Source organism: Castor canadensis, chromosome 11, assembly GCF_047511655.1.
Source record: "Castor canadensis chromosome 11, mCasCan1.hap1v2, whole genome shotgun sequence".
Classification (NCBI taxonomy): domain Eukaryota; kingdom Metazoa; phylum Chordata; class Mammalia; order Rodentia; family Castoridae; genus Castor; species Castor canadensis.
Genome location: NC_133396.1, coordinates 53,886,534 through 53,914,308, shown reverse-complemented (window position 1 = coordinate 53,914,308; position 27,775 = coordinate 53,886,534). Strand labels below are relative to the sequence as shown.

At 46.4% G+C, this 27,775-nt stretch overlaps 1 protein-coding gene across 16 annotated transcripts in view; it reads left to right on the top strand.

The window, feature by feature from the left end:
- The window catches only part of Gas7 (growth arrest specific 7), a 227,357-nt gene that overhangs the window by 165,224 nt on the left and 34,358 nt on the right, over positions 1 to 27,775 (top strand). For 10 of the 16 annotated variants that reach the window (XM_074046814.1, XM_074046818.1, XM_074046815.1 and 7 more), the window contains exons 3-4: positions 5,717 to 5,797; positions 20,562 to 20,615. In XM_074046814.1, the coding sequence (XP_073902915.1) occupies positions 5,717 to 5,797; positions 20,562 to 20,615 (135 nt within the window). Of the gene's footprint in view, positions 1 to 5,716; positions 5,798 to 12,360; positions 12,447 to 20,561; positions 20,616 to 27,775 lie in introns of all 16 variants that reach the window. The other 6 variants (XM_074046803.1, XM_074046809.1, XM_074046804.1 and 3 more) reach the window with 1 other exon arrangement.

The window sequence follows — 27,775 nt, the reverse complement described above, 5'->3', positions numbered from 1 at the left end:
TTTCTTTCAGGTCTTTACTCAAATGTCCCTTTTGCACTGAGGGCTTCCTTAGCCACCTATTAAAACAACAGCTTCTTTATAATAATATTACCTATCCCCCTTCCCTGCTTTAGCCTCCTTAGCATATGCCAACATCCAACCTGATGCGTTTTACACACTTATTATGTATTTCCTGGCATAACACCCACCCGCAGCCCTAATAAAATGTTTCCACTTTCATGAAATTTTTACAAATGCAGATAGTCCCTGACCTAAGATTTTCTGACTTTACAATGGGTTTATTGTGGCACCAAATGCATTTGTAACATACAGTGGGTTTGTCAGGACATAACCCCATTATAACTTAAAGAGCACCTGTGTACATATTTATTTAAGATTAGAAGAGAATTTAGGATTTTTAAAAACTTATTTACTAGTAGAATGGCATAGCGACCACTAGCATTTAAACCGGAGGAGGAGGAGGAGGTGTTTAGCTGCTCATCTTTCTCACAGTGTCTCCAGTGCCAAACACACAGTAAAACCTCAAGTTTGTGTCTGATGCATTGTAGTAACATTAATTTTGAGGATGGGTCACAAATAAACATTAGGTTTAAACAGCACCATTTTTTATTATTATTCATTTATTCACATGTGCCTACATTGTTTGGGTCATTTCTCCCTCCTGCATCCCTCCCCCTTCCCCTCCCCCCTTCCCCCCTCAGTTCCAGGCACCATTTTTGCTGCAGCTCAAGGACCCCAGTTTAGGGTTCAGTTCCTTTCATTACAATGGAAAAGACAATACCTGTGTCATAGGTGTGTTGTGGCCATGGAAGAGAATACCAACTGTGGAGGGGCTCGGCACAGACCAGGCATAAAGGGAGAGATTCCCTCCTGCTTAGAGTTTAAATCTCATTTCATTTAAGAGTGGATTGGAGTGTCCTGAAGCCAGATGCCCCTAGGGACCAAGGATACACAGGTATGGGAGGGGACCCAAGACCCTGAATTGCTGCAGAGTTTCCCTAGGAAAGAGGAGCATGGCAGATAGCCTGGGCCAGGGTATCAAGGCTTCTGCTATTCTCTTGGGACTCATTTTCCTGGTTGGTGTAGGGGACACGGCCATGGAGCTGCACAGCCAGGGGGAAAACTGACTTCCTAGTAGGGAGACACAGGGGCTGGAGAAAAGGACGTTGAGGCTGCCATTGCTCTAGAAAGCTTTGACCATAGCACAGATAGGGTCTCCTGGAAAGGAAAAGTCTGAGTTGGGACTGCCACTGAACAAGGAATGAGAGAAGGCAAGAAGCACCAAAGCAAGAGAGTAAAGAGAGGCAGAGAGGAGAACAGAGCCTAGGCTCCAAAGCTTACTCTGGGCTTATACCTGTGGTTCTACCACCTTATGGCCACTGGAGGCAGCAGAGAGAACAGCACACAGGCCTGAAAACCAAGCCAAAGCTAGAGGCCACAGTGGGGGAGGGGTTCCAAGGCTCATAAAATGGGCACATGGAAAATCCCCATGGCCTGCTAGGACCAGGGACTCTTTGTGACTTTCCCACTGGAAGCTCATACCCATAATACAAGCAGTCTTAACAAGGGGCAATGAAGTCTAGAAGTGACTACTAAAAATTAATAACTCTTGCTTGGTTCATTTTTTAAAATTATCCTCCTCCTCATTATTATTTTAAAGAGGGGATATCTGTGCTTTGAAACACAAATCTACATATCTTTTAACTTTTCGACTTTCTGTAGAGTTTTGCTCTACATGGGGCAGGCACTGTAAGCCCCTGACCAAGAGTGGCTCTTTCCAGATGTCCTGTTGCCCTGCCTGGCTCTGTTCCATACGGGCTCTTACCATCGGCAGCAAGGATAACAATCTCTCTGGGGTGGGTTTCTTCCATGGTCAGTTGTCTGTGTATGTGTGGAGGCCCTGGTTTCAGTGGACAGAGACCGAAGAGAATTGTTGCCATTAGGAAAAAATGTTCTGTGTGAGCTGGGTTGAGTGGGAAGGGGAGCCCAGGAGGACGGGTCACTCCTTCCACTCTGACCTCACTGTGTCTCCTACAGTGTCTGGGGCCTGCTGTTAGCAGGAGTCTAGATAGTTAGCACCTGGGGATGGAAGCCCAAAGAACACAAAAGGGCCTTGATCTGGGGCTACTCAGTGTCCCTGGCTGAGTCAGGGAGGCTGGTGCACTGTAAGTGGATTAGGGAGTCTTGTGGGAGAAGACCTGGAAATGGCTTCCTTCCTGTGGGAGGTATGGTCATCTGAGGGATTTGGTTGCGCAGATAGCAAGGTCACCCAGTCAGAGCCCCCATTGGCTGTCCCCAGATGTCCTTCTGACCTGGTCTTGCCTGGCTTGGTTCCATCCCTGCTCTAGGCTTGCAGTTGTCTTGTTTCTTCGGCTGGTCAAATCTGGCCAAGCCTAGGAGATAGGCTGGGCTGACTCCTTCAAGCAGTGGCACTGCCACCAGTAAAGCCCAGCTGGAGATTAGAGTATTTATGGGACTTCAGCTTCTGGGGGCCTGGAAGTAACACTGGCCAGCAAGTGCAGAAGCCTTGCCTGGGACTCCGATGGGGAGCTCTGAGCAGGGAGGACCCTTCAGAATTGTTGAGGCAGACGACTGAAAAGTCTTTGACCCCTACCATATTGATGAACCATTGGCTGTGCACCTCTATTTTCCACCCCAAGCATTGCCTTGGGTAAAGCAGGTTTTTTTTGCCCAAGGGCAGTGCCCTGAGAGAGACCCATTGGTGAGCCTCTGCCACTGCAGAAAATGGGGAAGGACTGGACTTTCTCTTCCGCTCTGAAATGTGGGGATTCAACTGCTGTGAAGGAACACAGTCTTGGAAGGCTGCATGACAGAGGAGGCATTTTAGTTGAAGTTTGATGAATGTATTAGATTGTGATTTCTGGGGATGGGCAGGAAGTGGGAGGTAGGTGAACAGTACAGTAGAGGCATATTCAGAGGTCAGAAGGGAGGGTTAACTGGACCTGGAGTGACATCAATGGGAAGTCAGTTTGGACAGGCAGACAGGGGAAGGCCTGAGCACCTTGCTGGTAGAAATGCAGTTTTTCTTCCCTAACCCACATGTCAGGTTGAGAAGGAGTTTTCACAGGCAAACCATCTGCTACAGTAGCTGAATCTGGGGCAAACTGTCTACCAGCTGTGTGGATGGGTGGCAAGTGGGAGAGATAGTGGGCCAGGACACCAGACCACATAGGAGGAAGTGAGGGCTCAGTGAGACAGAGGAACAGGGAGGGCAGGGGATGTGATGGAGGGGTGTCTCCATCCTGGGGATCAGATAGATGAGGGTGAGACTCCAGGGGCTTGAGGAAGCCAGGAGGAGAGGGCTGGAGAGGAGAACCCAGGTTGACCCTGTGTATGGAGGCACCAGTATGACCTCTGAGCCCACCAATCTGCAGGCAAAAGAGAGGAGAGGTCTCCTTAGAAAAGAGTTAATGTGGGGCAGGGTGTGGTTGTATATGTCTGTAATCCCAGCTACTCAGAAGGCAGAGATAGGAAGATCTCTATTTGAGGCCAGTCCAGGCAAAAGCGTGGGACCCGATCTGAAGAGCACACTAAAAGCCAAAGGACTACAGGTATAGCCCAAGTGGTAGAGCCCTTGCCTCGCAAGCACGAGGCCCTGAGTTCAAACTCCAGTAAGAAAGGAATCAGAGCTGGAAGTACTTCTGCTTCATAGAGGACCCCATACATGACATTATTGGGTTCCTCCACTTTTTGAAGGCCATTTGCCCATGGAAGCTCCACCCATCTCCTCTCCAGCCTGGCTTATCTCCTTGTTATACCTTCATTATCCTAAGTACTCTACAGATAGGTTGACCTACTTAATACTCATTGCAACCTTAGGTCCATTGTCACCCTCACCTCATAGCTGAGAAAAGCAAACTACAGAGCTGAACTGATCCCAGAGGTCACCCAGAGCATAAATGAACAGTCCCAGAATGCTTTCTAGGGCCCTGGGCCCAGCCCTCCAACAGTTTTCACTTCTGACTCCCATCTCGGTGCCTTCTTTCCTGTCAGCATGGAGTCCTCCCCCAGGAAAGCTCAGAGCTGCTGGCAGCCTTTCCTGGTCATTCCCTCATAAAAGACCTGACTACTCTCTTCTTTGTGGTTGTTGCCTCCCAGCTGCTTTCCTGTTTCCCCTCGGTTCTGTTTTCTCTCCATTGAGCAGGAAGGGACCGTATTACTATGTTGACTCTACTCCTGGATCCCTAAATTCACCTTCCTGAAACCCAAACAGTGGGTTTTAAGACTATCAATCAAAGCTGGAGGGCAGGAATCTTGGGGCTTAGGAGACCAATTAGTTCAACCCCTTTGTTTGGGATGAAAAGTCCCAGACTTGAGATGTAGTATTGTCAACCTAGAGTTGCATAGCAGTTTGGGAGCAAAGCTAAGAAAAGAACCCGGTTCTCTTGAATCCAGATTGAGAGAAACTATTGAAAGGGTTTTGGTTTTTTTTCAGTGTTTTAAACGAATGAATTTTCAGTAAGGAGTTTTGGACTAAGTCACATTATAGCCATTCATTTGTGGGCCTAACTTTAAAACATGGTTATACTAAAACAGCATTAATACAACACCTCCCTTTCGTGTTGATACCATGGTTGAACTCATTTTACAGAACAGGAGACTGAGGCACTGAGAGGATAAAGAGCTTGACCCAGCTTATTCTGGTGCCAAGAAGCAGAGCCACGATGCAGACTCAGCCAGTCACCACTGTCAATAGAGCCTCACCTCCGAGCCACCCAGCCCCTGAGTGATTTTGGAAATACAGTCACAAAAGTTATTGCTTGAGAAAAAGTACAGTGTGATTTTGTAATGATCAAATGCTTAGCAAATAAATGGACATTTAGGTACCAAATGACAGTGATGACCTCCCAAGGTGGGATTATGGGTGAGGGCTTATTTTCTTCTTTGTGTTTTCCTGCATTATAATGAGAATTGTAGTGTTTGTGTTGTTTTGTTTTGTTACTGAGACAAGGTCTTGCAATGTGGCCCAAGCTAGTCTCTAGCTCTCAATCCTCCTGCCTCAGCCTCCCCAGTGCTGGAATTACAGGCGTGAACTACCATGCCCAGCAAGAAAAAGTATTATTTCTATTACTAGATAACTTTATGAGAAGTCTGCTCATGGCATTGAAATGGGTGAAGTGGTGCACAAAACTACAGTGTTCCTTTTATCTATTGGGGCTATGTGGCTGAGTATCAGAAAATAGGAGGTGTCTAAGCAGAAGTGGTTGTGGTTCAAACAAAACACAGAACAGGAGCATCAGGAAGGTGATCAGGAGCTCTCCCCCAGGTAGCAGAGGACTCCTGCCCTTTTGTAGATGCTAGACCAGGCCTCCTTCCTGTGTGTTGGAGCTTCAGGTCACACTGGTGCTTAAGAAGGAATGCCCAGTCTGTCTGGGGCTTGGTGACTATAGTTTAGAGCCCTGAGGACAGAAGTGGAGGGAATGAATTGGAGGCAGATCCCAGTCAGAAGCCCACCTCCTCTGGCCCATCCGCAATGGAGAAGACACCCAGCCAAGAAGAGTTCTGTTGTGTTGGGGACTGTAAAGGAGCTGGATATGGGCAGGAAGCAGGTTCCTTTGGGGCTAGGGTAAGGGAGAATGTAACTGCCATCTCAGTGTTTACCAGCTCTGACCACTTCACTCTGCTCTGTGACATTCAGGTTTTGTCCTGTGGAGTACACAAAGTAATGTAATTTTTCTTTTTTCTCTTTGACCAGAGACCACCTGGGAACGCCCCAGCTCTTCTCCTGGGATTTCAGCCAGCCCTGGCACTCACAGGAGCTCTCTGCCTCCAGCAGGTACGTCTACTCATTAACTCGGGACACCTGGAAGGGCCACACACCACTTGTTCCTGGCCTGAAACCTGGCTTGAGGTCTGACTGACTGGCCCTGGAGAGGACTCAGGTCGGTAGGCCCCTGAAGCCTGTTGCCTAACAGGTTGGCAATACCCAGCAGTGCTGGCTGCAGCTCTGGTGGTTTTCCACTCTTGCCCACTCGGGTCTCAGGGCAAGATGATAGTTGAGGTCACATATCAGTGCTCTTCTTTGATGTGGGGGCAGAGCTGCTCCATGGGAGCTCTCCTAGACTTCAAAGTGTAGAATTGAACAGAAGTGGAGTTTTTCAGGGCAACTTTCAAACAGAACATTCTGGAAAGGAATTGGGATTCTTTGTGAGGAGCTGAGTTGTCTGTCTGCAGAGGTAATCAAGTGGAGACATTTGAGATAGTCATTCCATAATAGGTAGGAGCTTTGTCTAGAGTATTCTTTGGAGACATGTCATTCTGAGGTCGGTGCTATCCCCTGGCTCTGAGTGTTTCTGGGGTCTGAGACTTCTGGGGCTTTACAAAGGATTGTTTAACATTTGGTGCCCCTGAAGAAGAACCTTATTTTCAACCATTCAGACAGTGAAGACCAGGTGGCCAAACAGAAACTTGTGGAACAGAAAACTATTCATGTAAAACTACTCCCCTGCATGGTCCAGGGTAGATCTGAAGTCTGTGGAGAAGCTGAGGGTCATGCCTTGCAGAGCAGCCAGCTGGGAAGAAAGCAGCACTGTGCCTGCTGTAGCATCAAGGTACTGAGCTCAGACGTGGCTCTAGTGTGTTCCTGACTTCAAAACCTGTGTTCATGTAGCCATAGCAGTGTTTCCCAAAGTTTCCTGGCAGTCCTGCTTCATGCCCCACACAGGTCTGTGTCTGTATCCATGTAAGAATGATGTGCACCCCTGCCTGTGAGACCCACAGCTCACGTCAGCATAGGTCATAGGCCAACACTAAATAAACAGCTTAAACCTCAATGATGGGGTTACAAAACCCTAGCCCTTACCTTCACTGTGTAACATTCATAGAAACACCTTGCAGAACTGGTGTTCTTTATAACAACTGGAAAACATATGTTCTACCATGTTTAATGTATAATGGATGGAAGGGAGGAAGAGAGAACAAGAGGAAGGAAGGAAGGGAGGCAGGGTAGGTGAGTGGATGGATGGATGAATGGATATTTGGGTGCATGGGTGGGTGGGTGAGTGTATGGAAGGGAGGGAGGGAGGATGGATGGATGGATGGATGGATGGATGAATAAGTGGGTGTATGGGTGCATGAATGGATGGGTGAATGAATAGAAGGGAGGCAGGGATGGAGGAAGAATGGATGGAGGGATGGATGGATGGATGGATGGGTGGATGGATGGATGGATTTTAAGAACCGTGGCCTCAGAGCTGTCATGTTTTTTAACCTGAGAAAGGATAAGTTACTTTACTCCGGAGAGAGGGGAGACCAGGCCAGAGCCAAAGAAGGTATGAGGGGGTGTGGTGCCCATGGGCAGTGGACCTTGGAGGATGGACCTTTCTGTAATGGGGATTGGGGCTGAAAAGTGGAAGCAGACTCCTGGGAGAATGAATTCCCAGTGGCAAAAGTTGCTGGGTCTATATTGCTTAGTCTTTTTTCATAGCTTTCCTTATGTTCCTTCTTCTTGTTTTTATCCACTTCTCCTCACTCTGACCTTCTTCTCCTCCTTTCTTCCCAATATCTGTCCCCTCCTTTCACTGTACATCTCCACAGCACTCTCTTTGTATATCTGACTACCCATAAGGCTTAAAGACCATGTGTGGGTGCCTGTGTTTACATGTATTTTTAAAGTTACTAAAGTTACCAGATAGTTTTGGGTTCCTTTTTTTAAAACCTTAAGAACCCCTGAGTTTAGCATTTTACCTTTTTTCTTATATCACCAACTTGAATTATGTTCCTTACAGTTAGTAGTGATCTTTGATTTTACTTCTCCCTCCTGGCAGCCCCAGGGCCCCCTACTCCAGCCTCATTTGTTTGTGGCCGACACTTGGCGAATTAGGAGCCCAGAGGACCAGAGGACAGGGAATGGCAATTACAAATGCTTCTGGGCAAGGTTGTGAGGATTTTGTAGGCCATAACTCTTCCGATCTCCACTGAAAGTTTTCTGAATGTGCCTGGGAGCATTAGAGAAAAATGCAACAAGACAGGGTGTCAGAGGAGAGCTGCTGTGTGGGGAGAAATGGTCGAATGGAAAATTAGTTTTTCTTTCCCAGTAATTGTTATGACATGAGTAGTAATTAGCCAGCAGCTGATGGACCAGAACTGAAGTGAGAACAAGGGACTGGATTAGGGCAGCATGTCCCCATGTTAGATGTCCTGGCTGCTCTTAGGCTGTCGGACTGTGAACCTGGGAGACCTGGGGGCAGAAGACAAGGAGCAGCCTGGTGAGTGTGTGTTTTGAGGTCCTGGGAAGGGAGTAAGGAGGGGTCAGAAAGGCAACCTCTGCCCTCAAGGAGCTGGGGAATAACCTTGGATTACAGGGACCCAGTGTCATCCAAGATTACATTACCTGCTCAGGTAAATCATGCACGTTTCATTTTCATCACTAGAACAAACTGTGGCTCAGTTTTTTGCATTGACTTTGATTTTAGGTTTAGGGTAATGTCAATTTTGTATATACCTTGGGAAACCTGCCACAATTTTCCGTGCTCTGAGGACAGTTTGTGCCTGGGTGTTTCTTTCTCGAGAGTTTGAACAAATTTGCCCATAAAACCACCTGGGCTCAGTGCCTTTGGTGGGGAGGTAATTTTTCAAAGATTTTTGCTCTTTGTGGGCATTTCTAGTGTTCTTTGAAACCATTTTGATAATTTGAATGTTTTGGGAGGTTTGGTTTTTGTTAGCATAGAATATGTTCTTGCATTTTAAAAAAAACCTGTATTTGTGCTTATATGTTCTTTCTGATTCTTAATCTGAGCATTTGTGGTCACTCTCAAATTAAGCTGGTTCATTTCCTTTTTCTATTGTTGTGATTCCTGCCCCTGCCTACCCACCACCCCCACACACGCAGAATGTCATCTTGCTCTTAACTCATTCGTTACTATTACTCCTAACTCATTAATTTCTGTATTTCTCTTGATAGTCCTTTCTTCTGTTTTCCTTTAGTTTATTTCATAAGTCTTTAAACTTTTTTCTAAAATGTGAAGTTGAATGTTTATTCATTTATTTTTTTTCCCTTTGGGTTTGGTAATGGAATAATTACGGCTGTTTCTTCCAAGTATATAATTCAGACTTTATCCCATTTGTTTTCATATGTTCCTTCTTATTATTTTCCAAATACTGTATAATTATAGTCTTTAATTCTCTTGTGACCTGACATTATTTAAGAGGACATTTTCTTTAGTTTCCAAGTATTTGGGAGTTGGGATATTAGAAACCTTGTATATTTGTTTATTCACCCATTATTAGTATCTACTTTTATTGCTTTCTGGTCAAAGCATATATCTTATTTTATTTATATCTTCTACCATTTACCAACAGTTTATTCATGGGTTAAATATGGCTATCTTTTAATGTTGCATGACTTTTTGGCAAAAGATGTCATCTTTGTAGAGTAGGATGTTTTATATATGCAACTTCAATCAGCCTTTTAAGTTGAATTATTCAGATCTTATTTGCCTTCATGATATAATCAGTCATGGACTAAAAGCAGTGTACTGAGGTATTGCACTGTCGTCCTCAAACTTTCCAGCTTTTGTACTTCATCCATTTCAGGACTGTGCTATTCCATAGGTAAAACTTCTTTAGTGTCATACCTTCATTGTGGGATGTGTGTACCACCAATCTGTCTGATGCCTTCCTGGCAGACTCTATGCCAGCCTAAGTAGGTTTCCCTTAGCCCCCTGATATTATTGGAGTTCTGACCTCCCCTCTTAAGCTGGCTTTTTCATTGAGTTGATATGACAGGAATTTGGCCAGCTGCCTGCAGGGCCTTGGGCATGGATCAGGCCTGTGGCATACAGGAGGGTTAATTTGTTGTTTCTTGCTGCTTCCATAAACACTGCACTAGGAGTCCACTCTGTACCAGTTTTCTCTTTTCTTATCATGTGTGTGCCCTCCATTCTGGAACGTGGAGCAGGCCGTGTCACTCAGGATGAAGCCCAGCTGCCCATAGGCACTGTTGAATGTGGCCTGCATGCAGAAGGCTGTGGATTTTTGCTGCACGCACAAGAGGATGGAGTGCATCCCCAGCATGAAAAGAATTCTACCTGGAATGTTTTTCACCACCCCTGTGGTCCACTGCTTACTTCCAGCCCTTGTCACTCTAGATTACAGGTTGGGTAATCTAGAATGCTCCAGACTGGAAGTGTTTCAGATTTTGGATATTTTTCATATTTTGGGCTCTTGGCATAGACATAATAAGACATAGCAGGACATCTTGGGCCTGGGGCCCAAGTCTAAACAAAACATGCATTTGTTTCATAAATAAATACAGCCTAAAGGTAATTCTGTGCAATACTTTAAATAATTTTGTGCATGAAACAAAGATTCATGGTGTGGAATCTTCCACTCATGATGTCATGGTGCCACCCCAAAATTTCAGATTTTGGAACATCTTGAGTTTCAGATTTTTGGATTAAGGATGGTCAACCTATAGTAGGTTTTGGTGACTTTTAGATAGTCTCTCATTTGCTTCCTGCCACTCAGAATTTTTTCAAGAATTGCAAGCTGGACACCATTCAGTCTGTATGACCCTCCAGTCCAGCCTGCACTGTGTGTATGCTGCAGCAGTTCCTCTAAGCCTGGAACACGAGGTTGGCTTTCTAGCCTTGTCTCCAGAAACTGTACAAGTTTGAGGCACAGAGGGACAGAATTTCAGGAACAAAAGCAGCAGCCACCCCCTCCCACCCTTCCCTTTTTAATGAAGTACTTGAAAATGCACAGATCCCTTTCACAGTTATTAGCCTCATTGGATTGTCATACCAAGAAAGCAAGTTGGAGACTAGGAAGAATTACCCCTACTTTACAGACACAGAAGCAGAGGGGAAAGGGCTCCCCTAAGCTTGGGTATTCGTGTTCCAGGTGAGAGCCACTGCGCCTCTGGGAACCGAGACTGCACAGATCGCAGGAGTGTGAAGCAGGGGGAGGCTTGAAGCCGGCCATGGTGGGAGTGCTTATGCAACACAGATTGACAGACACTAAAATCAGGGTGCCCCTGCCAGTCAGAGAGCACACTTATCCACACACACTGGGGATATGAGCAAGAGTCCCCCAAAAGAAACATGTTCGCTAGAAGTAGAATTTTAGAACCTCTGATTATTACTATTATAATTATAATTGTGATAATTATTATTATTATTATTGTGTACTGGGGCTTGAACTCAGGGCCTTGTGCTTGCTAGGCAAATGCTTTACCACTGAGCCACACCTAGCCCTATTGCCTTAGTTATTTTTTAAATAGGGTTTGACATTTTTGCCCAGGGCAGCCTCAACCTCAAACTTCTCTTTATACTTTCTGATCCTCATATTTACACTTTTTGTGTAGCTGGGATAACAGGCACATGCTACCACACTCAACTTTTTTTTTTTTCCAGTACTGGGGTTTGAACTCAGGGCGTACACCTTGAGCCACTCCAGCATCCCTTTTTGGTGATGGGTTTTTTCAAGATAGGGTCTTGTGAACTGTTTGCCCAGGCTGGCTTTGAACTGCAATCCTGCTGATCTCTGCCTACTGAGTTGTTAGGATTACAGGCATGAGCCACTGGCACCTGGCTATAATCACCTTTTTGTTGGTTGAAATGGAGCTTGTGAACTTTTTACTGGGACTGGTTGCAAACCACCATCCTCCCTGTTTTCCATCCATCTCCTGAGTAGCTAAGATTACAGGTATGAGACACCACTGTTACTATTTTCAATTTCAGAAAAACTGAGGCTCAAGACTCTGGCTTTCCATTACACATTGAATATCTCTAGCTCCCAAGCCCTAAATCCAAATTTGTTTGAGCATCCGACATGGCATTCAAAAAACTTTGGATTTTGGAGTATTTCAGATTTTAGATTTTTGAATTAGAGATACACAAGCTGTATCAAGACTGGATAAATATTCTAAAATCCTAAAAAATTCAAAATCCAGAAAACACTTTTGATCATAAGCATTTTGGAAAATGGATGCTCAACCTGTGCCTACATCATAGTGCTCTGAGGCTGAAGGTAGAGAAGCTCTTTAGAGAGAGAGTAAGGGGATTGTAGGGCAGTAGGAGAGGAGCCACTGACTCAGTAGAGAGAGACAGGACCCTTGACTGGTACCCATGAGCACCACTGACTTATGGCAATCGATAGCTAGACTCCAATGACCTCGGCTTCCATGAAGCACGTTCCTGAGAAGAAACTCAGTCCCCTGAGAGTTCAGTATGTCAGTGCTGGAGATTTCTAGCTCTGCAGCTACTGACAGATGGTCATAGCCATCCAAGACCTCCCGGCATCCAGGGAGGAGGTGGGAAAAGGGACTGCCGTGGCCAAGAGTCCAGTGGGACATTCTGTGGTCCACGCAGCATCTGAGCCATGTCTCTGTCCCCGCAGTGAATGGATACCACGCGTCAGGGACCCCAGCGCACCCTCCAGAGACTGCCCACATGAGTCTCCGAAAATCCACCGGTGATTCCCAGGTAAGGGGTTCCATTAAGGGAGGTAGGGTAGCTGAGTATGAAGGTCCAGGAAGGGTTCATGAAGGATTGGTACATCAAGGGAGTCCAGAAGTCCAGGGCTGCCCCCAGTAGAAAGCGGTAGGTATATGTGGGTTGTTATAATAGTTCTTGATGGGGAGAGGGTTGGAGGATTGTAGTTTATTGGTTTTCTAGAAATTGAGAATGACTTGGAGGAGGGGCTGAGGGACTTGTAACTGTCAGGATCGAGGAGTCCATCCTGCTGCCTGTGTTCTGAATGCACAGACCTCAGGTTTCCTATCACTCTGAAAGAATAGGTAAACCCAGACTTTGTCCTTTTCTACTCCCTGTCCTCCCATCCCCAGACTTTACCCAGAGTGGAATTTAGTAAAATTTGATTGTCTCATTTGCTAAGCTGGCATGGAGGTAGTTGTAGGATGGGAAGTACTGGGAGTATGTTTTCAGACTCCCAAAGTGCTGTCTCTTTGGCCATCTCATTTGACATTTGTGTCAGGGCACGAGATGGGTGTTGGTACCATTGCTGGGTTGTGCATGAACCCACAGGAGTATAGACAAGCTAAGTGACTTGTGCAAGTTCACGTGATGACTCGGGTCAGACTGGGCCCTGTGCCATGTCCCATGGTTTCCTCAGTTACATCATAAATGATTAAGAAGAGGTTCTTTTTTTGGCAGAACTAGGATTTGAACTCAGGGTCTTGTGTCTGTGACTTGAGTCATGCCCTCAACCCTTTTTGTTTTAGTTATTTTTTCAGATAAGGTCTTTTGCTTTTTTGCCTGATCTGATCTATACTGTGATCCATCTACCTATGCTTTCCAGGTAGCTGGGATTACATTCGTGTACCAGCATGCTTGGCCCAAGGAGAGGTTCTTAATGAAGAACCTCTAAATCCCACTAGACTTTTTCTGGAATTAAAATGCCAGAGTCCAGGAGTGATGATCTCTATTACCACAATATCATTATCATGATGATACCATCACGATGAGGATCAGGATAATATTGCTGATGTTAATGAGACCAATAATTGTTTATGCATAGCTTTTGTGTCCTAGTCACCTAAGGAAAGACTCTGTACTCTGTTAGTATCATCAGCTAAAATGTGGCACTTGGCTTCAATATAGACAGAAGTGTTGATTTTTCAAATTTTATAGTTATCTTCTTATGAGGCTAAGCATTGATTGGGCTCAGGCTCAGTTAACTCTGATAGAGAATTTGGATGTCAGTCTAGGCCAGGACTTCTTTAATTCTGATGGACTCAGAGTCTCCTGGACCTCTTGTTAAAATGCAGATTTCTGATTGAGAAGGCTTGGGTGGGGTGGATATTTCCAATCAGCTCCCAGGTGATGCTGATGCTGCTAGGGACTAAGCCTGAGTAGTGGGGATCCAGGCTCAGTCAATAGGACTCTTACGCCCCTGCTCACATCACCCATTGTGAGTCAACCCTGTCTTTTTGCATTTGCTGCTGAACTTCTGTCAGTCTGGGGAAGGGAAGCTTGCTTGCCATCTGATTTGGAAGTGTTTCTGAAGACATGAGCCTCTTCTGTTGTGGTTTAACCACCACAAAAAAAAGCTGCAGCACTGGGCTGAGCATCATGAGGAAGAATGTTGGAAACAGCTCCCTATTCTTCCTCCCCTACCAAAGCATGACTGCTTCCAGAAGTACGATGAAGTTGTTACTCAACCGAATGAAAAATGTAGACTGGTCTAACTAACTTATACCCCAAGCTGATGGAATAGCGCACAGCATAAGCCTCTGACGTAGGAATGCCTCTTCAGCACCTGTGCCTGGGGTAGACTCAGGGCTTCTGACTTATTCATAGCTCTGTACTCTTGCTCTCAAACTAATTATCCAGCAACAGGGGATGGGGAAAATGGACTGTGGAACTGGACATCCAGCCAATCGATGACATTATGCAGCCATTGAAGAGTATTCTTCTGAAGAAAATTTAATAATTTGGGAAAATGTGCACAGCTTAATATTGAGTAGGAAAAACAGGACTTAGACTATATAGACAATCTTATTTGGGAGACAGAAAACTATGCTTATGTGAACGAAAAAAGACAGGAAGAAAAATAAGCCAGGGCATTTATGTGATTTTAACTGTATCTGAGACCACAGTTCTCCATCGGAGGACATTTGGTGATGTCTGGAAACATTTTTATTGTTACAACAAGGGACAGGGGAAAGTGAGATCTATACACCAGGGATATTGCTAAATATCCTACAGTACACAAGGCAGCTTCCCACAGCAAAGATTTACCCACTTCGAAAATCTGAATCACACTGAGGTTGCAAAACCTTGGTTAAAGACCATGGGAAATTTTTATTTCCTTTACACTTTTCACTATTTTTCAAATTCCTTTAAATGAACACATTTGACTTTTACAGAAAACAGACACAATTTTTATTTTCAAAAATAAGAGCTGGTACTGGGGACTTAGGGAAGGCCAGCTCTGAAAACCTAAGTAGACAGTGTTTACTTACAGATGCACATTTGTAATATGCTTTTTGGATGGTAACCTTGAGAGTTGAGGTCTCACCAAGTAACAAGTATAAATGATGTAGTACCTGGAGAGGGTGAGTCTGCATTTGTTTCCAGAGCTATAAGGCAGTGATTCTTTTAGAGTTACATTTGGATACTAAAGCTGCTACTTTTTAACCCTAATTTGTGAAACTACATAAATAGGTTAAGAAGGTTTGCTGTTTACAAACAGCACTACCAACAAAGTATCCCTAAGGATACACTTCTCTTCAGCATGCAGGAAAGTTTATTTGCCACCCAAACAGTCATAACTCATACTGACTACTCTCACTAATAATTGAAACACAAGTGAATGGAGAGACAGGGTGTGCAGTGGAAAAGATGGTTTGCTCAAGGTTGCAGTGACAGAGCCCAGACTGATCAACCCCACATTTGAAAAGTCTACCTGCTAGTAGCCCTCCCTTGAGCAGGCTAATCAGGAAGATTCAATGTGGGGGGAGGGGAAGGGCACACCTAAAGATACCAGAATGCCCCCACCATGCTGGGTAGAACCCATGGTTGGGCCACCTCCTTCTCCCATTCCTGGGAGACAGGTGGTGGTGATCTGGTGCCACCCAGTGGAGGTTTTAGCGGTGCAGCCTTAGGTTGAGCTGCTGGCTGGGTACTATATAAATGGGACTCTCCTGCTTGGTGGAGGGGCGAGTGCTCAAGGGATAATAGTCTTGCCAGTTTTTGCAGAGGCAAGTCCTAGCTAGTTCACTCCCTACCTGCCCACCAGCCTTCAGGCCCTTTTGTAATCCATCTTTCAATTGTTCTGCCTTCTCATAAACTTCCCCAGGAAGACACTGGAGGGGAAAAAAAAGAGAGAGAGAGAGAGAATAGGACTCAGGGCTTGGAGTCTTAGGAATCCATTGAAGAATGGAGTTTAAGGTGGAGAAAGAACTGAGACACTGAGTCTTTATCATCTAATCCCCCTGAATTCAATAAGACCTAGTCCATTGAGCATTTGCGTCTTTGCCAGGCATAGAAGGACAAAGCCCTTACCTCAGTGGCAGTTTATAGCTGGTGTGGGAGAAAGACATTTTATAAATGATGCACAATGCTGGCAGTGATAAGGGCTGGAGGAAGTGTGTGCTGTAAGAACCCAGCCTAGTGGTGGTGGAAATAACAGGAATGGCTTTGTAAGATGCTTAGTTGAAGACTGAAATTTGAAGGACTATTATATCAAACTACCTTAAACCTATCACTTACCTGCAACAATCCCTAGCATTAAAGCAATTTTGTTTAACTTTTGCTCCCATCCCTGCTCCTTAATACCACCCCCCATTACTGCCACCCCAATTTTTTTCAGTTCTGGGGTTCAACTCAGGACTTCATGCTTGCTAGGCAGGCACTCTACCACTTGAGCCAGGCTGCCAGCCCTGCCCCCGCCGACCCCCACCCATAACTTAAAGCAAATTCCTGGCATGTTGCTTTAAGTATAAATATTTCAGTGTGTGTGTGTGTGTGTGTGTGTTTCTCATAACTGTGACAAATACCTGAGAGAAAACAGCTTAAAAAGAAGAAATGTGTATTCTGGCTCACAGTTTCAGACCATGATCAGCTGCCTTGGATAAAAAGTGAGCAGAACATCACAGTGGAGAGGGCAGGGTAGAGCAGAGCCACTCATTTCATGGCAGCCATGAAGAGAAGGAGCGGGAGAGGAGAGGGAAGGAAAGGAGTCTGGGATGAGATATAGTCCTCAAGAACACGCCCCAGTGACCTACTTCCTCCAATCAGGACCCACCTTCCACTGTTCCACCACCTCCCAGTAGTCTTCAGAGTTTGAATTCATCAATGGATTAAACCATTGATTAGGTGAAATGCCCTCTCAGACACCCCCAGTTATGTTTCACTAATCTCCCAGGTGTCAGCCCAATCGAGTTGACACTCAAGGTTAACCATCACAGTGTGTCCAAGGGGAAAGATATCACAGTGCCATCATCACACTTATGGAAACATAAATTCAACAATATCACCTGGTACATAATCCATATTCAAATATTTCAGTTGTTCCCAGAATGCCTTTTGTATCTGTTCCTCTCCCTCTCAAAAACATCTTTGTTGAAAAGTAATTTACATATTATTCAATTTACCCATTTAAAAATATATTATTTGGAGGGGTTTTATAAAGTGTATTCATGAGTTATGTAGCCGTCATCACAATATTTAACATTTTCATCACTCCAAAAAGAATCCCACTATTCTACTTTCTGTCTTTGTGAATTTTTTTATTCTGGACATGTCATATAAATGAAATCATGCTATCCGTGGTCCTTTCGCCTGGCTGCTTTCACTTATAATGTTTTTTTATTTGCTTGTTGTAGCATAGGTCAGTCAGTCATTTCTCTGGCTTGAATTGTACAATTGTACAATTGTACAATTGTCTATTGTACAAATAGACAATTCTTTATCTACCTTACCACTTCAATCCCTCTTCATTGAGGTTAATCTCTCACATTTTTTTACTTTTGTCTTTTAGTTTATTTTTTGAGGAGTCCAGGTCAGTTGTCTTGTAGAATGACCTACATTCTTGATTTAATTGTTCTCTTATGCTTAGATTGAGATTGAGTGGCTTGGTAAGAACTCTGAATAGGACACACCAAGTCGTTCTTATGGCATCCGTGGAGAGGCACACACACACTCCCAGGTTGCATCCTACTGATGAGGCTCAGTATGAGCTCTTGCTTAGTGTGGTGACTGCTAGCTTTCTCCTTTGCAGGGGTTCATTTTCTCTTTCTGATTTATCAGTAATCTGCAGGATGTCAGTGTGACACTGTGTCTCTATCCTGTTCCCTGACAATCTTTTCACTCAGTGTTTTGAACGTCTGTGATCATTGTGGCCTGAATCCCTTTTGACATTAGGGTTTCCAAATAGCAACTTTCTAATTTTTATTGGTATTCTTCTGAGATGAAATGTTCCTTCCCCCCACTTTGGAGTTAATAAATTGTGATCTTTATTCACTTTTATACTTAGATTGTCCCAAATGTAGCCTGAGAAAGTCTCTGTATGCTGGCTCCTATGTCCTTTTGTTATATCTTCATTGTTCTTTGAGTATTTTCTTACCTCTTGGCAAAATAAGATGTTCCAGGTCTACTTTGTATTTGGAATTAGCCATTTTCCCAAGAAGCCTTGTTCCTATTATTGGCAAAATAGCATTTAGCAACTAATTTGCAGCTAGTAAGTTGTGGTCACTGAGATAAGATGTCATTCCTCCTGGGCCCTTTAAGAGAAGTCCTATGAGGTAGTGTGTGTGTGTGTGTGTGTGTGTGTGTGTGTGTGTGTGTGTGTGTGTATGATGCATGTACATGTATATGAATTTGAATAATAGGCCCAGGTCAGCAGCAGCAAATGCAGAGCCTGAGATTACCTGGGATGCCTGCCCCCACCACCCCCATCATCACTGGTTAAAGTGATATACCACTCTAGTAGCCTTGTGACCCTGTACCATTTAGCTTCTTCAAGCTTCAGTTTTAATGGTCTGCAAAACAGATAGGATGCCACAAAACTTGCTGGGGTTATAAGGATTGAAGGAGATTAAGTATGACAAGTGCCAAGCCTGGTGCCTCAGTAACAAACAAGCCCTCAGTGGATGGTGGCTCTCACAGTGCTTCCTCCCTCTTAGTTTTCCTCCTCGTCCTTTGAATCCCAGCGACATCCGTATGTAGACTCAAAGACCACAGCCAAATGCTAGAGCACTTTTGTGCCACACACACACACACACACACACACACACACACACACACACACACCGTGAGTGCAGTGGGCATATAGTGGCAATGTGATGTTTTTCCATGAGAGAAAGACTACAAACTACAGAATCCACACCATACCCAACCCATCCCCCTTCCTGGCATGTATGAGCTTGGCCAGTATCTCTACACTAAAGAACCACGGAGGGACTTCTATCCCTGCCTCTTCTCTGTGGCAACTGACTCCTGGGGCTCCAGCCATGCAAGCTCAGTCCGCTTTCTTCCCTGGGCAGTTTTGGCCAAATGTTTTGGAAGAGAACTGATAGCTTGGGAAAGTACAGCATGGGCCATTAAGGATGTGTTGACTCCTTAAAAACATCTATGGAAGTTGTAGTTGGCCACAAGCTTGATGTTTCCCCAGGGTCTGTTGGAGCAGCCAGCAGATTTGCTGTAAGTAGAGGCACCTCGATAAAATGATAGAAAGCTGATTAGATCACTGTGTCTCTGAATAAGATCTCCAGATTCTGCATGAGAGGAGCTCTGAGCCCTGCCTGGGCCTTGCAGGAGCAGCAGCTCTGAGGCTCCAAAAATTCAGATTCCTTGGCCAGGGTCTCAAAACTAGCAATCAATTTCTTGTCTGTGAAATGGATGGTCCTTTTTACTAAGCACTCTAAGGACATCCGTTTCTGTGAGGTGACTTTATTTACCAGTCAAAGGAGGACGGAAAGACAATAAAGAATGAGAACACACACAGGGGCTCAGTAAAGCTGAGCCTGATTCACTGATGGGTTCCTGGGGCAGAGACTGCTCCCACCTTCAGGTGCTCATCATGCCAGGTGGTCCAGGGCTGCACTGGCCTGAGGGTGGGTGAGGGTCTGCTGGTTAATTTGAGGCTCATTGGTGAAGCCCCTTCATGCTTTTTTCTGGCCTTTTAATAAAGTAACAACCACTTACTTATACTCTACAAGGATGCAGTGGAAACAGTGTTGAGCCCAAGATACCACATAGGATGGCCCCCACAGTGTGTGCTTCCCTCAGATCATTGTGTGGCTCAGGACAGCAGACACCTCAGGGGCTGCCCAGGATATCTGCTGTTGAATCCTGAATGTAATTGTTAGTAGAACAATGAAGACCCAAGACTGAACAATCTCTTTAGTGTCATAGGCTCTTACGACATTTGCGGCATGTTTAGCTGGCAACCTTTGATTTGTTTTTCCACCAGCACAATCCTAGGACTTTGGCAAGGACCTGTGGGCTCAGCAGTACTTGGGACTCTGGTTCTCTTGCTGACAACAGGAAAGACATAAAAAGGCAAGCCAAAGGCTTGTGCTCACCTTGGCTGAGAAATCCCTCCCCACCTCCTAGAATTGACTGAGCGGTGTATGTTATATGTATTTGGAGCTTGATATTTTGGACTCAAGGGTTTCAGAATAAGATGTCATGTGCTGAATCCTCAGTGCCAAGAGGTGGTGGCCTGCCATTGGCCTTAACTCCCTAGTCCCCTGTGGATTCTGCTACTCAGGCAGGTTGCCGCACAGAACCTGTTACCAGCAGAGGGCAGTGGAGGGGTTAACTCCCCAAATCACAGACAGAGAAAAGGAGGGGAGAGCTGGTTTGGAGCAATTCTGTCAGAGCCTATGCACAAACCTTTCTTCACTTTGCCTGAAGCCTGAGAGCTGGACACGGGAGCAGCGTGGGCTCAGGGATGCTCCTGCCTGTCCTGGCACAGACTATGGTGACTTAGGAGTTAATGGCAGGCTGAGCTCCCGAACTTCTCCAGTGCAGGGCTTTTAACCAATCCCTCCACCCTCAGGGAACCTGAATGGGGAAAAAGTGTCCAATATGGAGAACAGCTTTGATGATGTTTTTTACCTCTCTCCCCAGAACCTGGGCTCCTCATCACCAAGCAAAAAGCAGAGCAAGGAAAACACCATGACAGTAAGTGGCTCCCGTGGGGTGCTCCCAGGTTGGGTGGCAAGCTGGGGCATTTGACCACAGCTGGACTGTTGCCACGGCAACGTGGACTGCCAAGCAGAAGTGATGCCCAGCCTGGAAACTGGGAAGTTCCAAAGCTTGGATTTGGCTAAGTTCCCCAGCCCCCCTCTCCATTCTCTGTCAATTTCACATTTCACTTTCTCTCCCCTGGTGAACAGAACAAGTGGAAAGAGGGTGGTTGGAATAATGCAGGAGCCATTTTTGTGGGGCGGGCAGGGGAAGGTACGTGTGCGGGAGTAGGTTGAAGGGGGTGGACTGTGCTGTGCACAAGTGATGTGACATGTAAATTATAGCCACAGCAGGGTTGCTTTTGTGCAGGGAAACTTCTGGAAGATGTCAAAGTTAAAAGCAAGAGACAGTGCCCTAAGAATAGAGTTCCTGGGAGTTCCCAGTGAGAAGCAGGAAGCTACTGCCTAGAGTGGCCACTCCATCTCCCAGAGCTCTTTCAAAAGTCTGCCAAGTGCCCATGTGGAGGCTGAGTAGCAGCTCCACCCCCTCTCAGTTGGGAAACTGGACGTCAGTCTCCCATCCCAGTGTGGGGGAAGAGCTGTCCAGCTGCTGAAACAGCCAAAATTGCACACTTGAGAAGTGGGGGCTCTAGTTTTACTATTTTGGTACAAGTACAGGAGAGTTGGGAACCAGTTGTTGCTGTCATGGATTCTATGTCCCACCATTCTGAGCCATTTTGGCCACCTCCATGGAGATGAAACCAGCAGTAGTGCATTTCCCTGGCTTATCCAGGCTGGCAGTCCTGCTTTGTGGGAAAAAGAGAGCAAGACAAATAATAACAACTGCTGGCACTGTCGTGTGCATTTGTTACAATGTGAGCAGAGTTCCAAGTGGCTCATTTTTCCCACTGTGTGAGGTGTGGGAGAATGATTGTATACCTGGACTGTGAAGCCAGAGTATTTCTGTATCACTTGCAAGCTGTGCAACAGCTGGGGCAAGTTTCTTGACTTCTTCCTGTCTGTGTTTATAAAACAGACATGGAGCTTCTGTGACATGGGGATACGTGTAAAGCACTTAGAGGATAGCATGTAGTTAGTGCTCAATACACACTGTTTACAGGTGAGGAAACTGAGGCCCAGAGTGGTACCTCACCCAAGGTCACCCAGCCAGGAAGCGTCAGGATTCAAAACCTAATCTCTTGCCCACTGACAGTGCCCTTCTAGAGCTGACTTGGGCCCCTTAGGTCATCAGCCCTTCTTGACCTCCCTGTGCATCCTGACAGCTAGCAGAGTGGCTCAGCCTTCTGGGAGCAAGGGGCACCAGTAACCTTCCCGTTACTAGAGGAACTGATGCAGCTGGAGCAGGTGTGGGCCAGGTGCAGACTTCTGGAGGGCGTAGTCCCTATTTCCACATGTCACCATGTGCCCCAGAATGCCAGGGTGAAGCAGGAGCATCCCAAAGTCTCCTGAAATAGGTGGAAAAGAGAAGAGAAGACAGAGAGACATGTATTAGCAATGCAAAAGACAGACAACCAGACAAATGAAGAGTGAAAAGCAGTGTTATCCTGACCAGACTTTGCAAGCCTTTGCCTGCAGTCCTGACACCTGGGCCATAGGATAGGCCTCCTGCTGAGCCCTATCTTTCAGTGTCAGTAGGCTGAATGTGGCCCTGGGTTTCCCTTCAGGTGACATACATTGCCCCTGTCTTGGTGCCTTCCCTGTTCCTTTCTCTGACTAGTGCCATGCTTCCCATGAAATGGTCTGCAACCTGAGGTCAGCACTGGAAGCCTCCGAATTACTTGTTTAAAGGGCAAGTTCCTAGGCCAGGGGTGGTGTTTCATGCCTGTAATCCCAGCTACACAGGAGGTAGAGATAGGATTGTATTTCAAGGCAATGGTGCAAGACCCTGTCTGAAAAATAACTAATGCAAAAGAGCTGGGGGCATGGCTGCTGAGCAAGCACAAGGCCCTGAGTTCAAACCCCAGTACAGCCAACAAAATAAAACTAAATGCAGATTCCTGGAAGGTACCTACAGTTGGTCTCTCTAGAACCAGAATAGAGAAATCTGAATCTTCACTAATACTTGCAGAGGTTTTAAATAAACCTTGGAGAGTGTTGCCTTATAGCTGGGGAAACTGAGAAAAGGAGTTACTGACCACAGATCACAGAGCAGGTGAGGAGCAGAGTCCAGGACTTGAACCCTGTCTTTCAGCCACCAGCCCAGAACCCTTCCCAGTCCATCACCTGACCAGTGTGGCCCCACATGTGTCCAGGCTGAAGACTTCTATGTTTCCCCTCCATTCAGACCCTTCTCCTCATGCCTAGCCCCTCACTCAGTGTTTAGATCCTTTAGCTCTCAGGGCTTCTCCAGAGGGAAGGGACAGCCTGTTCCCAGGAGGCTGGGACACAATCTTCCCTCTCCCTGGCATATAGGGATGAGGTGAGCAACTTTCCACACTGTCTGATGCAGGATGTGTGTCTACCGTGAGGAGCAAGGATGGAGCTCTATTCTGAGCTCGGTGGCCTGGAGCAGGTTTGGAATGGCAGACACATGGGTGTCCTGGGCACAGTGCAAAGCTGGCAGCCTCACCTGGCTCTCAGCCCCAGTTGTCAACAGTGCTGGGCTGGCAGGTGGAACAGGGTGTTTGATTGGGAGTGACAGTGCTAATAGCTGCTTACAGCCCTCAGTATAAGCATCAGGATGCAGAGGATTCCAGAAAAGATGATAGCTAAGACATCTGGCCACACTCTCTCCTGGAAGGAGGAAGCTGGAGACCCCTGTGATCCTCAGCCATGGCACCCTGGATGGGGGTTAGGAGTAGAAAAGAGCCCTTGGGGTACTGTCTTCTCTCCTCACCCTGGCTCTTACCCTCTCCCCACCCTCCTCAGTCTGGAGGAAGAGCCTGGAGTCCTGGGTTGTCAAACCATGTTCCCACAGCATTTGCAAATAAGCTACTCAGACAAGCCACCAAGAAGGCTGCAGCTGTGACTACCAGGACAGCTCTGGACTGGGCCAGGATGGGAGTGGGGCACCCCATCCTCGCACATCAGCCTTTCAGTGGGCATTGCCCTGTGTTCAGCAGCCCCGACACCATGGCCTTAGGCTGCTTCTGGAGGCAGCCTGTGTGGTTTTGGCTGCCTCTGTGCAGAAGGTCCCTGGCAGGAGTGTCCTTGGCACAGTGAGCATCTCAGCAGTTGAGGTGGAGCGGGGGGGTTGCCCATGGATCTAAGGACTGGACAAAATATCATGGTGTATCTAGCTGCGGCTGAGGATCTCTGAGAGGTGAGGGCAGAAGTGGTTGCCAGAACTCCCCCTACCCAGTACACACCCCCTCCTGCTTCCTGCTTAACCCTATCTTAGGTAGCAGCAGGGCATAGCTAGGCCCCAGTGTTTGGGACAGGTAGTGTGACAGGGGTTAATTAGGAGCCTGGAGTCTGAAGCCAGATTGCCTGGTCTCAGGCCCTCGCTCCACTATGAGATCGGTGAGATGAGTTATGGGTAATACAAAGCTGTTGGGAGGACTGGATGAGTTAATACCTGTAAAGCACTAGGGCATATTAGCTAGTGTTGGACAGAAAGTGGCTCCCTGGGTTGCCTCCTATAAGCACATGGTATAGAGTGGTACTGAGGCTCTTGCTGTGCCCAGAAGACTCTGAGAGGAAACAGACACTTTCTAAGGATGCAGCTGGACTCTGGTAATAACCGCCTGGAAAATGTCATTCAGGAAGGACAGGATTCACTTGTAGAGTTTTCCACTGGGAAAGGCCTGTGTGGCCCTCTCCTCTGTCCTTGGGCATTGTGGTCCTGCTAAATGGAGATCTGTGGTTCTCCAAGCCTTCTGATCCAGGGACACACAAGCCTTGACTTGAGGCCTGAAGTCCTAGGAGGCCAGGGAAAGGATGAGGCCAATGGCCCAGGACTTAAGGCTACCTCTGGACCCAGTTCTGCCACTCTTTAACCACAGTATAGTAGCTGGCTTATTAACCTACCTGTGCCTTAGTTTCCCTCACTGCATTCGTTTGTACCAGGCTGTTGCAGAGAATCATCTCAGCTCTGGTTGCTTCCTAGACATTGGCATTACACAGCTCCCACCACTCCCTCTGCTGTCTCCGTCCTCCTCTCCAAAATCTACTGTTTTCTCCCACTTCCTGTCCCAGTGGATGGACAACTCCCTTCACATAGGCTAGTCACCTTGGGGTTTCACAGCAATGATGACATTTTGAATCAGTCAACTCTTTGTTCTGGGAGCAGCTCTGTGCTTTATAGGATGTTTAACCAGCATCCCTGGCCTCTGCCCAGATGACAATAGCAACCTTGCCTTGCCCAACTGTGACAATCAAAAATGTCTCCACATTGCCACATGTCCACTCAGGTGGGGGTAAAATCACCCCTGGATCAGAGTCACTGAGTCCATTTCATGTGCTATAAGTTTGTCTGCAAAGCATTCCCAGCTTCTCCTGTTACCCCACCTTTCCTATGCTGTTCCCAGTCACCACTGTGACTCCCCCCACCCTGCCTGCCCCTCGTGGCTGTGGAGCCCCACTGTGGCCACAGTCTCATTCTCTCCCAGGTGCCTCATCCACACTGAGGTGGGGATGCTCACTTCAAAGGCCAACCCAGTTGTATCACTCTCCTGCCAGATACCTCTGTGGTTCCCCTCCTTTCAGGACGGATGCCTGGGCACACATGCAAGGTCCCCTCTTACCTCAATTTTGTCTCCTCCCTGACTCTGAGCTAACCAAGCAATGCATTCCCCAACCATGGGGTGATGATTCACCCCTAGGAGCTCGTTTCCTTCCTGCAATATTCTTCACCTTCCCACCCTGTCTGCCTATGTCTTACTCTTCCTGCATAAGTACCACTTCCTCGATGATTCCTCAGAAGTTGTCTGTCCCTTCCTGTAGCCTCAACACCTCATGTTTCCCCCAGTGGGAAATGTATCCCAAAGAATCACAGTGCTTTTTTCCCAAACTTTTGAGGGTAGACACTGTACCTCATATCTCTAGTCTTCAGTCCTTGCACTGAGAGTACCTAGTTACATGCCTGGTGCTGTGCCAGGTGGGAGGGAAACCATGGGGAAAAGGATAGCCTCCCTCCTCATGAACAGACAGGCTAAGAAAAATGCTAAATAAACGATCATGAGGTCTACCATCACAAATGCATTCATGTAGACTAGCATAGCATGTGGTACTGAGGAGATATCCAACAAATGTTTGGATGGAAGTGAATGAGCAAATGGTTTGTCGAATGACATAGTGGTGGAGGGTATGAGCTCTGCCGCCCCATCTGGATTCAAATATTTAATTTCTCTGATCCCTGGTTTCCTAATATAAAATGAGACTGGTTTCCTGACCTTGGGATTTCTAGGAAGAGAAAATGGAAAACTCTTAGCAGGGTGCCTGAGTAAGGGTTCCCCAGGAACCCCAAGACAATAATCTCCTCCCAGACCAGTGAGGTGAAGTTCTCCACACACCCAGCAGGGGGTGCAATGATCTGAGAATTTGGGGAAGTCCCTGTGGGCTCTCTGAGAGTCAGAGACAGTGACAAGTACCCTGGAGTCCCTGTCCAGGCCATCCGAGGACTGGCATCCTCACAAAGTGGCAGATCCAATAATATGTCGAGTCCTTAGCCTCTCCCACTCTCCTGCCTTCACTCCTGTCCAGTCGGCTCTCCTTTGGTGGTGTTATAGGGCCAATAGAGGGACCCCTCACCTTCTAGTTCCAAAGCATCTCTTTGAGTGGCCATGCCACTTAAGATCAGAGCTATGGATCACATTCATCTTTGTGTCTTCATCTGTGGTAGGCACAAGGCCTTCTGATCCCCTCTGCATGGCTCATGAATGCTTTCCTCAAAGTGTGGCTCCCCAGATGTCCTGAATCAGAAACTTGGGGTGAAACCCAGTGATCTGTGTTTAAACAAACTCTCCAGGTGAGTCTCTGAGGCATACTCACTCAGGTCTAGGCAACAGGGGGACTGAGTGAGATTTAAGAGGCCCCTGCTCTCTTGTAGTCCTTCTGTGGCCCTTCAGATGGCCAGCCTTGGAGCCAGCTGGGATCTCCATCATAGGGGCTGTCCAGATACCATCTTCCCCTCAACTAATGGGGTCTTTGTGGGCATTCTGGGATCAGGTCATCTCAGGAAGGACTCTGGAGAAGAAGACTGGGCAAGAGCCACTTCCTACCCTGTCCTGACCCACCTCTTCTAAGCTGCCTTCTCTTGTAGTAAAGTTCTTCCCCAGCAACAGACCAGATGTTTCCCCAGCAATAGGCCAAGAGCAGTTTAGGTGAGAAAAGAGAAAGAAGAGGGTAAGGGGTAGAGGATGGGGAACCTTAGAAAGGAAGCATTAATACCCACTTCTGAATACAGCTGGCACTGTTTGTAAGTTCTATATCTGCATATTCAACATACTGTGGATTCAACCAAACTGCAAATAGAAAATGTCTTTTTTAAATTGTATCTGTACTAAACATATGCACACCTTTTTCTTGTTATTGTGCTCTAAACAATGCAGTAAGTATTTACACAGCATCAACATTGTGTTAGATATCATAAGTCTAGAAGTGATTTAAAGTATGCAGGAGGGGACCTGAGCATTCATGAATTTTGCTATCTGCAGAGGTCCCAGAATTTAATTCTTCTCAGATATCAAGGGACAATTGTGCCTTCAAACTGCTAGTTCCATGATTCTCTTTGGTTTTTTGAGATATATTTTCACTATGTAGCCAAGACTGGCCTGGAACTCATGATCCTCCTTCCTCAGCTACCTGTGTACTGAGATTATAGGCAAGTGATCCCATGCCCAACCAGTTCCATGATTCTTAATGCTCAATTTACTTTAATATCAAAGTTCTTATATTATTAAATTTGATTGAAATTTTCATGAGCTCCATTATAGAGCAAAATGAAGGTAGGCTGTGATCACCATTATGGCTGGAACAGGAAATGACTGTGTGAGCGTTCAAAAATCCATCCTTTGTTTTATGATTGCTCCAAGTGACATCCACTCAGCAGGGAGTTGTTGGGACCCATGAAGGGACATTGTGGGGTGGGGCTTAGCCTAAAACAAGGGCTTAGGGGAACTGTCTCCTGAGGAAGGTCAGACCTGAGAGGCTGGTCCTCCCTCCCACATCCCTAGGAGAAAATTCTGCAGACCT